The 15,391-nt window shown below is 24.4% G+C and overlaps 4 protein-coding genes across 4 annotated transcripts; all 4 read left to right on the forward strand.

Moving 5' to 3' along the window:
• Window positions 1–241: 241 nt before the first annotated feature.
• On the forward strand, window positions 242–988 carry DICPUDRAFT_9980 (uncharacterized protein; the record flags this gene model as incomplete). The annotated part of the gene is made up of 2 exons (XM_003291958.1): window positions 242–324; window positions 361–988. Coding segments are annotated over 2 exons (711 nt in total), but the record flags the coding sequence as incomplete, so codon positions are not given.
• A 975-nt stretch (window positions 989–1,963) lies between these two features.
• On the forward strand, window positions 1,964–4,395 carry DICPUDRAFT_156697 (uncharacterized protein; the record flags this gene model as incomplete). Its single annotated transcript, XM_003291959.1, has 5 exons — window positions 1,964–2,452; window positions 2,544–2,720; window positions 2,792–3,106; window positions 3,191–3,639; window positions 3,732–4,395. 5 exons carry the CDS (start codon window positions 1,964–1,966, stop codon window positions 4,393–4,395), a joined length of 2,094 nt encoding a protein of 697 aa, XP_003292007.1.
• An 861-nt stretch (window positions 4,396–5,256) lies between these two features.
• Window positions 5,257–11,016, forward strand: DICPUDRAFT_89640 (uncharacterized protein; the record flags this gene model as incomplete). The annotated part of the gene is made up of 5 exons (XM_003291960.1): window positions 5,257–5,836; window positions 5,927–6,271; window positions 6,341–7,131; window positions 7,246–9,597; window positions 9,634–11,016. The coding sequence occupies 5 exons, from the start codon at window positions 5,257–5,259 to the stop codon at window positions 11,014–11,016; spliced, it is 5,451 nt and encodes a 1,816-aa protein (XP_003292008.1).
• Window positions 11,017–12,719: 1,703 nt separating this feature from the next.
• Window positions 12,720–14,017, forward strand: DICPUDRAFT_39887 (uncharacterized protein; the record flags this gene model as incomplete). Its single annotated transcript, XM_003291961.1, has 4 exons — window positions 12,720–12,831; window positions 12,900–13,011; window positions 13,090–13,787; window positions 13,956–14,017. The coding sequence occupies 4 exons, from the start codon at window positions 12,720–12,722 to the stop codon at window positions 14,015–14,017; spliced, it is 984 nt and encodes a 327-aa protein (XP_003292009.1).
• Window positions 14,018–15,391: the final 1,374 nt, after the last annotated feature.

Genomic DNA, 15,391 nt, shown 5'->3' on the forward strand with positions numbered 1-15,391 from the left:
TATTTACGACTATTCAAATTCTGTTACCGAAACACCCACAAATGAAAAATGTAAAGGACAGCCCTTGTGTGGAGGACAATCACGTGGTGAGTGTTTATCTACTGGATGCAAATGTTTTTTCCCATGGGCAGGAGTAGATTGTATGTCGAAACTCATTACAGTGACACCACCAAATATTAATAAAACACATCCATTAACAAACATAACATTTGAAGGAGAAGATAATATAACATTTTCAAGTATTATATCAGTTGTGGGTATAAGAGAATTAGATATTTATTCAGATCAAACAAATCTATATTATTTTACAGAGTGGGAATATAAGTTATTATTAATGGATGAATATATAACCAAATATAGCTATTTTTCGACAATTCAAAAAGAAAATAAAGTTGTATCAAATATTACAGTAATATTAGAATGGTATAATATCGAATCAACCCTAAATTTTGCAAATGAAATCATCACCATTAATCCATCTACCATTAAATATACAATAATGATTTCTAAATATCCATTCACTAGTAAATTAAACTCATTACAATTAGTTATGAAAGCAATGGTAGAATCATCTGATACTTCTTCGTGCTCGGGCCAACAATTTGGTAATTTAGAAATAGAAAATTCAGATTACTTAAAACTCCAGATTGGAAATTATAGTTTAAAAGGAAGATTTATTAAAAAATGTATTATTGACGATGGAATTATTCAAACACTGTCAAACACACTTTTAAACTCAGACGATATAAAAGAAATGGATATTTATCAAACTAAACAAGATCATCAATACCTACAATCATTTATTGGAATAAATATTGGCCAGTTTTCAAATAATGTTGTTGTTGATCCAGATTTCTCCGTTTTAGTAGATTCATATAAACCAAGCTGTAACAATAACTCCAATCTCAGTAAAACCCAAATAGCAGGTATTGTCGTTGGATCAGTAGTTTTATTTATTATAATCATTATATCTCTTGCACTTTTAGTATATAAAAACCCAGGATGTTTTAAAGTAAAAATATTCATTTATAAATTATTTAAAAAAAATAAACTTTAATTTAATTTTTTTTATTATATTTTATTTATTATTCTTGATTTTATAAATACAAAAATTGATTTTGACTAAACTTTCAATAAATATAAATGTTTTACTTTAATTGATTTAAACAAAACTATTTCGTTTTTTCTATTTTTGCTCGTAAATATAGCAATATTGTGACATTATAACTACTGTTGCCCCTTAAACATTTCTATTACCAACAAAAATTAATTTAATTTTTTTGGGATATTTGGAATTTTTTTATGATTTTTTTTTTTTGAGATTTAGAATTTATAAAAATATAAAAATCTTTATATTTTTATATTTCAAATAAAATATAATAAACAAAACCATATATGCAAATTAAAAGAAATCAAGTTAAAGCCAAAAAATTTAATATCTTTTTTAATTTTTTTTTTTTTTAAAATAATTATTTTATAAAATTATTTTTTTAAATTTTATTTTTTTTTTATTTTTATTTTTTTTTTTTTCAAAAAATTTTTTCTAGTTTTTTTTTTTTCGAATAATACACACTGTTTTATTATTTGTAATAATATCATTTATTTTTGTCATATTACATTGTACTTTTAATCCAAATTTTTTAAACATTGTATTAATTTAATATTATTGTTTTTTTATTTTTTTTTTTTTTTATTTTGTTTATAATAATAAAATCATAAAAAACAATATCAACAAACACCCTTCACCCACACCCACATATTTTAGAAAATAAAAAAAAAAAATAATAATAATAAAAAATTGTTATACAAATCATTTAAAAATTTTTTTTTTTTTTTTTAAATATTAAATTTTATTTTTATAAGATAATAGTAATAAAATAATAGTAATAACTTAATTTTATGATATTACTACGTGTACAACAATAATTACAAAATAATAAATTAAAAATAAAATAATAAAAATATGTCAAAATTTACAGCATTATTAAGAAAGAGCAGTTCTATGAACCTGTCATTAGGTGGTGATAGAAGCTCCGTAATGATTGACAGTAATGGAGGAATAAATGGTAGCAGTCCAGACTCTTCACTACACACACCATATGGTGATGCCACAAACGAAAAAGTTATCGAACCATTGGAAATTAAAACATATGAAAAGAATTTAGCAGATATTAAAGCCTTATTAAATGATATTATAAAAACTGCAAAGGTTTTAAACGAACGTGGTGATGCCTATGCTAAAACTCAAGTAAAATGGTCACAATCATTCTCTAAAGATTATGAAAAATCAACTACCCATTCTTCTTCTGCTCAACAAGTATATGCTCAACAACAACAATTGCAAAGTTCAGCCGAATCTCAAAGCACCTCTGATTCAAATTTAGGTTTCATTAAAGCTTTGGAACAATTTACTTCATCAATTACAAAAACCTCTGGTTATGAAAGTGAATTTGTAGGTACCAAATTTAAAATTATATTTTAAAATAATAATAATAATAATAATAATAATCAAAATATTAATATATTATCATAATTTAATTTAGAGTACATCAATTTCTGAAGGTATTATTAAACCAATTCAAATATTAATTGGTTATATTGACGAAAAAAAACAATATAGAAAGAAATTTGATAAAACATACACAGAATTTGAAAATATTATTGCCAAAATCAAAAATCAACAAACTCAAAAAAAAATTGATATTTTAAAACTCTATAACGTAAATTTCCTTTAAAAAAAAAAAAAAAAAAAAAAATATTTTATTGACACCAAAATTTATTTATTATATAGTACGAAAAAGAAAAATCAAAATTAAAGACAAACTATGAAAATGTTAAAAATGAATATATACAATTTTTAATTGATACTCAAAACAAAATGCATACAGAGTTTATTGATATATTGGTATTACATTTCGAATCTTTACAACTATCAAATGGTAATGCTTATACCGAATATGCTAGCATTAAGACCTATATAGATAGTTTAAGAACCTGGTGTTTAAGTGAACAAGATTTCTTCCAAAAAGAAGTTATTGAAAGAGATCAAAGAAGAATTGCAGAATTACAAAAAGAAGAAAATTTAAAATATCAAAATATTATCGATGTAAATATTAAATATAGCGGCTGTATTTCATTTTATAAAAATTATTTTTTCTAATTGTTTTTTCCCAATTTTTAATATTAATAGTTATTAGTATCACCACCATTTTTCTTATGGAAACAATTGGCAGAATTCAGAAAGATCGAATTATTCCCACCACCACCACCACCAAATACAAATGTTGTTATAACTCCACCACCACCAATTCACTTTATTTCAAATTTAGTACGTATTTTTGAAGCACGTGGTCAATTATCTGAAATGTTAACTTTTATGGTCCAAGCCGATTTACCAAATATTTCAATTAGTGGTTCAATGTTAGCAAACGATATTGTTTCATGTGAATTCATTGAAGAGTTAAGTAATCTCCAATCAACCACACCATACTTAAAATACTTGTTTGACCAATCTATTACAAACATTATAAACTATCATGACAACTATCGTATCTCGACTCAACAAGGTATTCAAAACCTAATTTCAGAATTTGAATATATTATGAACATATTTAAAGATTCTTGTGAATATTTACCACCGTAAGTATTATTATTTATGAAATAAAAATAATAAAAATAATAATAATAATAACTCTAATGATTCTAATTTTTGATTATCATTGTATCTATAGATTTTTAAAGAAAGCCTCAATAGAAATTCAAAATGGTTTAGCAAAATTATCACCATCAAATAAATCACCACCAATTGGATGTTTCTTATTTTCTAGATTTTTTGCACCAGCTATTGCTAAACCATACACCCATTCATTATTCCATGTCATACCATCAGATCAAGCCACTGAGGTATTAACTTTCTTTTCAAGTATTTTCTTTAACTTTGGTTGTAATCAAAACTTTATGACCTCACAAACATGTGCTCAACAATTAAATGAAGCAATGGAAAGATGGAAACCAACTTTATTACAATTCTTTGATGTCGTTAGACAATCAGATCTCACCGAATGGGATCCATCTGTATCATTAAGTGAAGTCTACATCAATGATATTCCTGTTGTTCAACAATTTATTAAACGTCATTATCTTTTAATTTCAAGTGGCTATTCAATCCAAAAAGGTCGTGAAGAGTTAAATCAATTCACTCAAGCTTTGGGTCAATTAGAAGCTGATGATCCACCACCAACTGAAAAAACCACATCTTCTAAACAACATCACAAAGTAGACTCTAAAGACTCTACCCCAAGAGATCAATTATCACCACAACAATTATCACCACAACAAAATTCTCAAATCAATGAAAATGAATATAGTGATAATTCAATTGATTTAAATAAATAAAAAATAATAAATAAAAATTAATAATAAAATAATAAAAACAATAATAATAATAATAATAATAATGGTAGTTAAAAAAATAAAATAAAAATAATAAATTTTGTACAATTAGATTTATTTCATGAAATAGAAAAAGAAATAAAAAAAATAAAAAAATAAAAAAAAAGTTTTAATTTATTTTTTTTTTAAAATTTATATTATTTATTTCTAAACCATTTTTGTATTTAATTTTTTCATTTTATTTATTCATTTTTTATTTAATTTTTTTTTGGCCCTTCTAGATAATACTGTAGTTTTCCCTTCAAAATAAGCTTGTGGGTCTCAAACTTTTACAATTCCAAAATAAGATCTGCCACTATTATTAGCTTTCCTTTCTTCATTTAAATCGATAATGGTGAAAGGTTATATTAAATTGGTTAATTTATTTTAATTAAAATTATTATAATTTAAAATTTTGAGTTTATATTAAAAACATATAAAGGTTGCTTTTTGCTTCATTGAATAAAAAAAAAAAAATATAAATAAAATTAATTATAAATAAAAAAAAATTAAAAAATAATTAAAAATTTTTTTTAGGTTTTTAAATGATTTTTTTTTTTTTTTTTTTTTTTTTTTGTTTTAAAGATAAATATATTTTTTATTTTAATATTTTTTTATAAAAAAATATTAATAGTTTATATTACCTATATATATTTTTTATATATTTTTTATATATATTATTTATATAAATAATAGTATAGTTATTAATAATAAGACATAAAAAAAAAAAAAAATATTTTATTATAATATTATTTTATTATAAAATAATAAAATAATTTTTTTTTTTTTTTTTTTTTTTTATATCATACTCATTATATATTAAAAATGAGTAGTTATATAACACCTTCTTCTTCTGCCTATATTGACGAAAATAATACAAATAATAATAATAATAGTGATGCCAGTATTTATATAGACGATACAACATCAACCACATCAACTAATAATTATCAATATAAAAAGACTATTGTCAATAATAACAGTGGCAATATTAAAATTAGTAATTCAAGCTTTAATAGTAATACTACAAATAGTAATATTGGTTCGAATATTTACAACAATGAAGATATATGGTATTATTTAAAAAAAGAAAGTTATTCATGTATTAGCCATATTGCAGAGTTTCAGTCATATCACTTAAATCAAGAGAATAAATCAGTTTGTTCATATATAATCGATCCTTCTACAACTTGTTCCTCTTCATACTCTAAAATTTATTCAGTAACTAGTGAAAATAATGGAAATGCATTTAATGTTTACACAAGCAATAGTAATAGTAGCTACAGTATAAACGGTGCCAGTATTTATGGAAATGCCAAAAACTCGATCTATAACACCAATTCTGTATCATATGGTCAACCAACAACTGCTTATGTCATGAAAGAATCATTGTGGAAAAATGATGGTAAATAATATATTATTATTTTAAATTTTAGATTTTATATGATTCTGGAGTTTTTATACTAATATTTTTTTATACATTTTTTAAAAATAGGTTCTTCAGCTTCATCATCATACTCATCAAACTACATCCAACCATTGTCTGTATCAAATGATCAATCATTGAATTCAATCATTAATATGACAAATAGCAGTAGTTATGGTGGTTATCCAAATTTAAATAATAGTGCCAACAATAATAAACTACAAGACTCTGGATCATCAAATGGTTCTTCCAACTATATCGAACAATATTTAGACCCTATAAATACAAAATCCAATAATTTAATGGACTCTAGCTATCATTATATATTCCATAACCATCAAAATTCATCATCATCATCTTCATCTCCTCCAACATTATTAAATTCAGCAGGTTCCACACATTTAAATTCTTCAGGTTCCTCATCTTCTAGCAATGTTTCAATACAATTAGTAAATTCATCAGGTTCTGCTAATTTAGCAACAGCAAATTTAATAAATTCAACATCCTCCACATCATCGGGACTATTAAACTCAACAAATTCAACGGCTTCATTAAATCATCTGCAACAACAGCAACCACAAGAAGATGTTCTACCATGGAATGAAAGTTTTCAACAAATCTTGGATAAGCCAATTAAATCATCAGAGGAAGAACTTGAAAGAAATTTAAATATTAGCAACATGTCCCAATTGTTGGCTAATCAAGCAATTAAATATGTTAAAACATTGGTTAGGGAAGTTCATTTATCACCAGAGGATAAAACTATTAAACCATACCAAATTGGTGGTTTTGCAGGTGGCGAAAAATATAAAATCGATTCAATGTTTATAAAATTTGCATTAAATCCATTTAAAATTTACGAAGGTAATAATACTTTATCCTACTTTGCAAATAAAAGTGCAGGCCACGAACTTAAAAGTATTAGTGTGTTGTTGTCGTGTGGTTTAAATTTACATGTTCCATTGATTTGCTTATTGAATTATAGAGGTTTCCGTCTTAGTGTAATTTCAGAATTACCAATCACATCAAATACCATAGTTTTTGGTAGTTCAAATGCTGGCGCCACAATTCATGATAATGAAACCGTTTCAAAAATGATGGTTAAAATTGGTGAAATATTAAATCTCAAAGCTCACGATGCAAAAGAAAATCAAAAATCACCACCATTAATTTCAAGCAATAATAGTGAATCAAAGAAGCCACCAAAACAAGTAAAAATTCCATTAGCAATTGATATTGAAGGTCATTATGGTACAGATGGTCGTTATTATATTGTAAGTAGTATTTTTAAAATTTTTTTATCAGTTTTTTTTTTCATTTTTCATTTTCGTTTTTCTTTTTCATAGTATCAGCAATATATTCTAATATTATAAATTTTATTTAAATAGGTTGATTCTGCAAGATTATTACCACCAGAAAAACCACAAATTGGTATCACAGGTGGATTTTTATATAAATTATTTAGAGAAGAATTTGTAAAGAAATATGAAACTCAATTGTGTTCAGATTCATTTTCAAATTTTCAAGTTGTAGATTTAGAGTTTTATAATCGTGAAATTGAAAAGGCAACAAATTATTTAATTACAAAAATTATACCAAACTTTGTAGATACCGTTTTATTAAAAGAAAATACAGTTTTGAAGAGGTTAAATTTAAAGGAATTATTACATTCAAATGGAATCAATCTTAGATACTATGGTTTAGTGTTATATCAATTGGTTGCAGCAGGTAATAGTTTGAAGATTGTATTAAATAGAATCGAAGTATTAAAGGGAAAAGTTATAGTTGAAATGTTATCAAGATTATTAAGATTCGTTGTATTCTCAGAAATGCGTAAATTAAACGAACAAGAAGACCGTGAGCATTTACAAATTGTTTTAAATCATTTAAATTTAATTTTACCAGTTGTTCCATCTGTAAATAGTCATCTCTATTGGGTCAATTTTATTGCTAATGCTTTATCTGCCAAATTCACATCATCATTCCCAGATATGCCTCAAGCTTCTTTAGTTAGATCTTTAATAACCGAATCATATGGTCTTTTCACCCTTTTTAATACCCAACTAAAGTTACGTTATAAATTTTTAAAGAAATTCAGCCAACTAACTGGTATTGTAGTAAGTCCACATTATCTAGGAGTATTGAAACAAATTTCGAATAACACTGGTTTCAATGTTGCAATACCCATACTTCAACTATCTGATTTTATCGAAATCACTGTTATAGTCAAGCATATGAAGATTTTATCAACTTTTAAAGCTTTTGAACAATTTTCAGATGCAGAAAAATATTACCTCACAGAATTAAAGTATAAAATTGACAAATTGGGTGAAGAACACACCCAGGTCGCTCAAGTTCATGTAAATTTATCAGATCTTTATACTTCAAATTCATATTTAAAAGAAGCACAGGGCCATTTAATTCAAGCTGTAGATATCTATATTAAAAGATTTGGTTCGGAGGATCTTGGTACTGTAACAACTAAAGAGAAATTAGGTTTGGTTTTGATCAAGAGAAATAAGATTGATAAAGCTGCCGAAATTTTCAAAGAAGTTTTAGAAGTTAAAAAGAAAATTTTATCAACTGATAATATAGAAATTGCTGATACTTATGATAATTTAGCTTGGGTTTATCAAAATAAAAATGATTTCCAACAATCTATCGCAAACTATTCAGAGGCTTTAAGAATCAAAAATGAAAAGACTGGTAACTCTTTAACAACTGCTAAAACTTTAAATAATATTGGTCATTTGTTCATTACTACCCACGAAGTTAGAAAGGCTATTGAAATCTTTTTAAAGGTTAGAGAAATTTTTATTGCTCATAGAGGACCAGATCATTCAGATGTAGCTATTGCCGAAGATAATTTAGGTATTGTTTATGCTAAAAATAGAGACTATGTACTATCGGAAAAATCTTTATGTAATGCAATTCAAATTAGAACAAAGAAATTGGGTAAAAATAGTGCATTGGTTGCAACATCTCAAAATCATTTAGCTCAACTTTATCTCTCTTGGGATTCAAATAAAAATAAACAATCAGAATCTGTGCCTTTGTTTAAATCTTCAATTAAAATTGTTGATCAATTACCAGATCGTTATTCTCGTGCTTTTATGAGATACAGTTTTTCAAAATATTACCGTATCAAAAAAGATAAGAACGAAGAGTTAAAACTAATCAACGAATCTTTACAAATTTTAGAGATCCATAATATCGATTCAGAATTAATCCACACACTTCGTGAAAGAAAAGACAATCTAACAAAAAGTGGTATTAGTAAATTGTTTGGTTGGATTAATGGTCCTGCTAAAGTATCAAATAGCTCAGTTCCAATTGTAAATCATAATGCAATCGAGTCACAAAATCAAAACTCTGGTCACATGGAAATGACATCAAATACTTTTGCCTCTGGTGGCAGTGGAAATATTCCAAAAGAGTGGCAAGCTCTCTTTGATGAAATTGGTATAACAAATGAAGAAATGTCTGACCCACAATACACTGCAGATCTTCAATCAATTATTCAAGAAGCTTTGATGGAAAAATCAAAAGAAAACAAACGTACCAAAGGTAAAAGAAAAGTTTTAAAGAAAAAAGATGTTATGGACACTGTAAATAACTTTAAAAATGAAGTTAGAAAAATTCATGAAACTGTTTCAACCACAAATTCAATCATTCATTCAAATATTAAAAAATCTTTAGAAAAAGATTCAAGAGTTATGAAAAAAGAAACTGATAGTGAAGTTAATTTTAAAAATGAACAATTATTAGAAAAAGAGTGTTCAATCAAAAAACCAGCATTAAGTAAAAAAATTGCACCAGTCAAAGTAACTCCACCGGTTATTGTTAAAACTGTTGCTCCACCAAATATATATAGAAAGGAAAAATCACAACCACCAGCTATCAATCTTTTTAGTTCACTACCCTCTCGTCCTGCTCCGCCAATACCCAGCTCCAGTGATATACCACTTGGTGCTATAAATAAACCATATGCAGCTCCTTTAAGAAGTTCTTCTGCTCCACCACCTGGAGGTGCTGCTCCAACTGCCTCACCTAAACCTGTAAGTGTTGCCCCACCTGTTCCACCAAAAACTGTTGCCCCACCTATCCCACCAAAACCTCCACAAGCTTCACCACCACCACCACCTCCAGCAATTCCAACAACTCCATTACCACCACCTCCAACAATTCCAATAACTCCATTACCACCATTACCAGTAGAATCAATGGTCTTTTTAGATACAGCTCCAATAACTCCATTACCACCACTACCAGTTCACGAAATAGTCCAACCAACGGATATGGAGGTTCAATCATCATTATTTAAAAAACAAGAATTGAAAAAACCTAGTCCTTTCAGTTGGTTTAAAACTAAATCTCCTAGAACCTCAATATCACCATCATCATCATCATTTGTTTCTAGAGAAAGTTCTCTATCTGCTCCACAACCAACTTTTTCTGCATCTTCACAATCAACATCATTGTATCCTAAGTTTGATTTAGATAATGAACCAAGGTTATCATTACTTTCATATACTCCACCTGCCCCACTTACTTCATCAGCTCCACCCGTTCCACTTACTTCATCAGCTCCACCCGCTCCACTTACTTCATCAGCTCCACCTGTTTCATCAGCCTCACAACAAACCAGATTAAGAAAAGTTGTTAATATATCACATACTGGAAATATTTATCATACACCAATGGAATATACAGCCCCAACCTCAAATACATCAAAAATGTATCCAAATCTTCAATCTCAACAATTACAACAAATAGAAAAGCTACAAGAAATCAATATCTATGACGCACATGGTATGTCGCGTGATTTAAAAAATCTTATCAATGATGATATTGTCACATTCAATGATGACGATGACGAAAAAGAAATGGGAGAGGCTATAGGTGGTTTAAAAATTAATGAAGATGAAAGTAGTGATCAAGAAGAAGAAGAAATCCATTATGAAGACGATGGGGAGGATGAAGGAGAGGATTATGAAGAAGAAGAAGAAGAAGATGATGACGACGAAGAAGAATCCAATAAACAATTCTATTGGCCACATTTAACCAACCTATTAAATAAGGAAGATATTGTAAATACAATTAAACAAAAACTTAAAGAAAAAAGAGAAAATCTCAACTTATTAAAAAACTTAAAATAAATCAATTATTGATTGATTAGAAATATAAAATTATTACTTATATCAAAATGGAATATATTATAACAATATTTTTATTTAAATAAATCTTAAAGTGTAAATATTAATTATAAAAAAATAAATTAAAATTGTATTATTTTTCATAAAACACCGATATCATCATTATAAAGTAAATCTTTTAAACAAAATAAAAATAGTTTTAATTTAATTTTAATTAATTTTATTAATTTATTTTTTAAATATAAAAAAAGAATTTTTTTATTATAAATTGGTCTACGAGAAAATATTTTTTTTCTTTTTTTTTGTATTGTATAAGATCTTTGAATTTGTTAAAATAAATATCTTTATATAAAATGATACATAAATAATTTTACATGCTATCTCTTTTAATAACCAAATTTGGTTAAAATCTTACATTTATTTATGTTATAATATAAAAAATCAAACACATGTATTTAAAAATCTATCATTTATTAAAAAATTGTTAAATTTGATATGTTTAATAATTATATATGGTATGATCTAATTTTTTTTTTTAATAATTGTATTTTTGGTTAATAAACAAAAATAATAACCCCATTTTTGTGGTTACGGATTAACACTCACAAAGATACACAGTTATTTTAATAAATCAAAAAAAAAAATATCAAAAAAAAAATAAAAAAATATCTATACACACATAACCCCCAACACACAAATCCACACATATATACACAATTAAAAAACTTGTTTTACACAGCACTTTTATTTATAACTAAACCAAAGTACACACTCACACACTATTATAATCACCACTATCAAATTCACATTTATCAATAAAAAAAAAATAAAAATAAATAAAAAATTTAAAAAACAAAAAAAAAATATCCATTTATATATTAAAAAAATAAATAAATTGAATAATAATACTTTTATTAAATTTTAACCGATAGTTTTATTATTAAATTCAATTTTAATACTGTTCATATCAATATCTATTAGCAATACTAAACTTTTTGTACACAAAAATTAAATCAAAAAAAAAAAAAAAAAACAATACTTATTATAATCATTCACCACCACACGTATTTTTATTAATAACACATAAATATACAAAACAACACCAACTATATCACTAAATTTTAAAAAAGAAAAATAAATTTTTTACACCCAAATTATTTTACTTTTATATATAAATTGTTTTATAAACAGTATTTCACAATATCTCAAGCATTAATATGGATAATCTTTATCACAAGAAAAACAACAAAGTGGTAAAAAAACAACTATATGAAATGATGATGTTTTTAAAATTATTATTTTTATATTTTTTAAATCAATAAATACTATACTAAAGCTTGTTTACCATCTTTCTCCAATAAAAATAATAAATTAATATCCGGACTTTCTATTTATTAAAATATCTAAACTTCCACTACTACAACTTATTTTAAAAAATATTATTTTTTTATTTATTTTATAAATAAATTAATTATTTTTTTTTTATTTTTAAATAATCCATTTTTTATTTTTTTATTAATAAAATTTTATTAAAATAACAAAATAAAAATAAAAAAAAGTCAAACTTATTATTGTTATAAATAATTATTCTTAAAATAAATTTATATAAATAATTATAATTTTTTTCAATTATAATTGTGTGGTTTTTTTTTTAAATACTTAAATTTTATTAATATAAAAAAAAAAAAAAAAACTTTATAACAAAAATGGACAGATATAATATTGCAGGACTTGACAAAAATTTATTAGAAGATCCTTTTTATGACAGAATTTTAGGTTGTATATATGGGTCAGTTTTGGGTGATGCTTATGGTTTAGGTAAATATAGGTTTATAAAAAAACTTTAAAAAAAAAAATTTATATTAATTTTCATTTATTTTATAAAGCAACCGAATTATTAAATAAAGACCAAATAATAAAAATATATGGAACTAGTGCTATACCATTTCCTTCAAATATTAGAACATCTAACTCTTGTAGATGGGTTAGAGGCGATTGGTAAATATAAATATAATTTATATAAATAAAAATATAATATTCTAAAAAAAAAATTATTATTATTTTTTAAAATTTTAGGACTGACGAATCAGATCAAATGATTTTAGTTATGGAATCTATTATTGAAAATAATGGTAAAGTAGACGAAGTACATTTTGCAAAAAAATTACAAAAATGGGTTATAGGAGGATTTTCAGAATTGGGTGATAGTGCAGGTATTGGTTCAAGTTTTACATCAATTGTTTTACAACCACAATTTACAAGTAATCCATTGTATGTAAGTGAAAAGAACTGGGTAACATCTGGTAGAAGATCGGCAACTAACGGATGTTTACCACGTTCAACAATTTTAGGTGCTATATCATATGACAAACTACAGAATGTTATTGCAAACTCAAGTGCTATTTGTAAAGTAACCCATTACGACCAAAGATGTATTATTTCAAGCAATGTTTTAGCTCTCAGTATCGCAATGCTATTAAATAATGCCGCAACCAAAAAGATATTAAGTCTCAGCTCAACCAGTGACAGAAAAAATGAAGAGGTAGATAATGTAATTGAAGAAGTTGTTAAAGGTGCATGCTCAATGTTGTCAGGTTCAATTCAAGAAAGAGTCGAGTTTGAAGAAATTATATACAATACATCTTTAGATTCTTTAAATTTATCCTACTCCGACTCTTTAAGTTATGTTTTTAAAGCATTGGGTGCTGGTTTCTGGGGTTTAAGATCAAACTATTCTTTTAAGGATACTTTAAATTTAGTTATTAGAGAAGGTGGTGATTCTGATTGGTATGTATTAATTTTTATTTTTTATTTTTATTTTTTTATAATTAACTAACTTCTTTTTTTAATTAGTAACGGATATGTTTGTGGTGCTTTATTGGGCTGTAAAATTGGTTATTCAAATTTACCTAAAGATTGGTTATCAAATTTACCTTACAAAGAATGGTTGGACCAAAGGGTAGTTAAATTTATTGATATAGTTAAAAAAAATAAAAAAGAATAAAAAAGAATAAATAAAATTTAAAAAATAAAATAAAATAAAATAAAATAAAATAAAATAAAATAAAATAAAATAAAATAAAATAAAATAAAATAAAATAAAATACAATACAATACAATACAATACAATACAATACAATACAATACAATACAATACAATACAATACAATACAATACAATACAATACAATACATTAAAAAAAATAAAATAAAACTGGTTATAATAAAAAAAAATAATATTATAAAATAATTTTTTATAAAACTATTTTTTTTTAAAAAAAAAACAAAAAATAGTGGTTTAAATAAATTAACAAGTATATATTAAATTAGAAAAAAATATACTTGTTATATATATTTTTTACCTTAGTGAATTAATTTTTTTAAAAATAAAAAAGATAAAAGATTAAAGTTTTCTATAAATATATTTACTGTTCACAATTAATTTTTTATAGATGATATCTTTAGATGCAATATATTTACATTTATTTTTAATTTAAATTAATGAAAATTAATATGTATAAAATAAATTATAATGATCATTTATCAAAATTTACTTGTGGTTTTATTATCTTAATTTATAAAAAACAATGTAAATTAAAAAATAAAAAATAATGACTTTTAATATATAATAAATATAAAAGCTAAATTTTATTTATTTAACAGTGTTTTGGTGGGCATGGGACTGAAGCAATTCATTTAATTTTTAACAAATAAACCAATATCTTGTAATATGATTTATTTTAGGGGTTCTTATTTAAATATTAAATATGACCTATTAATTCAATATTTATTATTTCCATCTTAATAAAGTATGGGGTTCTACCTATTTATTCTGAGCACTGCACCATTACATTTGAGATTTGGTACCCTCTTCGGTTATAAGTAACAAGACAAATTCTAAAAATAAAATAGGAACTACCATTTTCCCAAACTGATAGAACGATGAGAAAGTTACCGAACTTTATTGATGAAATACAAATAATGTATAAATAAAATTTTAATATCTAAAATTAAATGAAACTACATTTTTATTACACATTATATATTAGTTGTTTTTTTTTATACTTTTTTTTACTTATATATATACTTTATCATTTATAAGTTGTATATTTGTTATTCTTTGTTTTATTTATATATTTACTAGTGATTAAAAATTATCGTTATCGTTTATCGTTTTTTGGATCATCGGAAGATTTTATAAAAAACGATAAAAATGGATAATCAAAAATAAAAAAACAATAATTCGACCTTTTGTATTTGGTTGAGATTTTTATTAATAAAATTCAAAATTTAAAAAAAGCGCTCATTGTAATTAAAAAAAAATAAAAAAATGTTTAAAAAATTTTAAAGAAATTTAAAAAAAAATTAAAAATAATTAA

The sequence above is a fragment of the Dictyostelium purpureum genome, assembly GCF_000190715.1.
Source record: "Dictyostelium purpureum unplaced genomic scaffold DICPUscaffold_313, whole genome shotgun sequence".
In the NCBI taxonomy this organism is placed as follows: Eukaryota; Evosea; class Eumycetozoa; order Dictyosteliales; family Dictyosteliaceae; genus Dictyostelium; species Dictyostelium purpureum.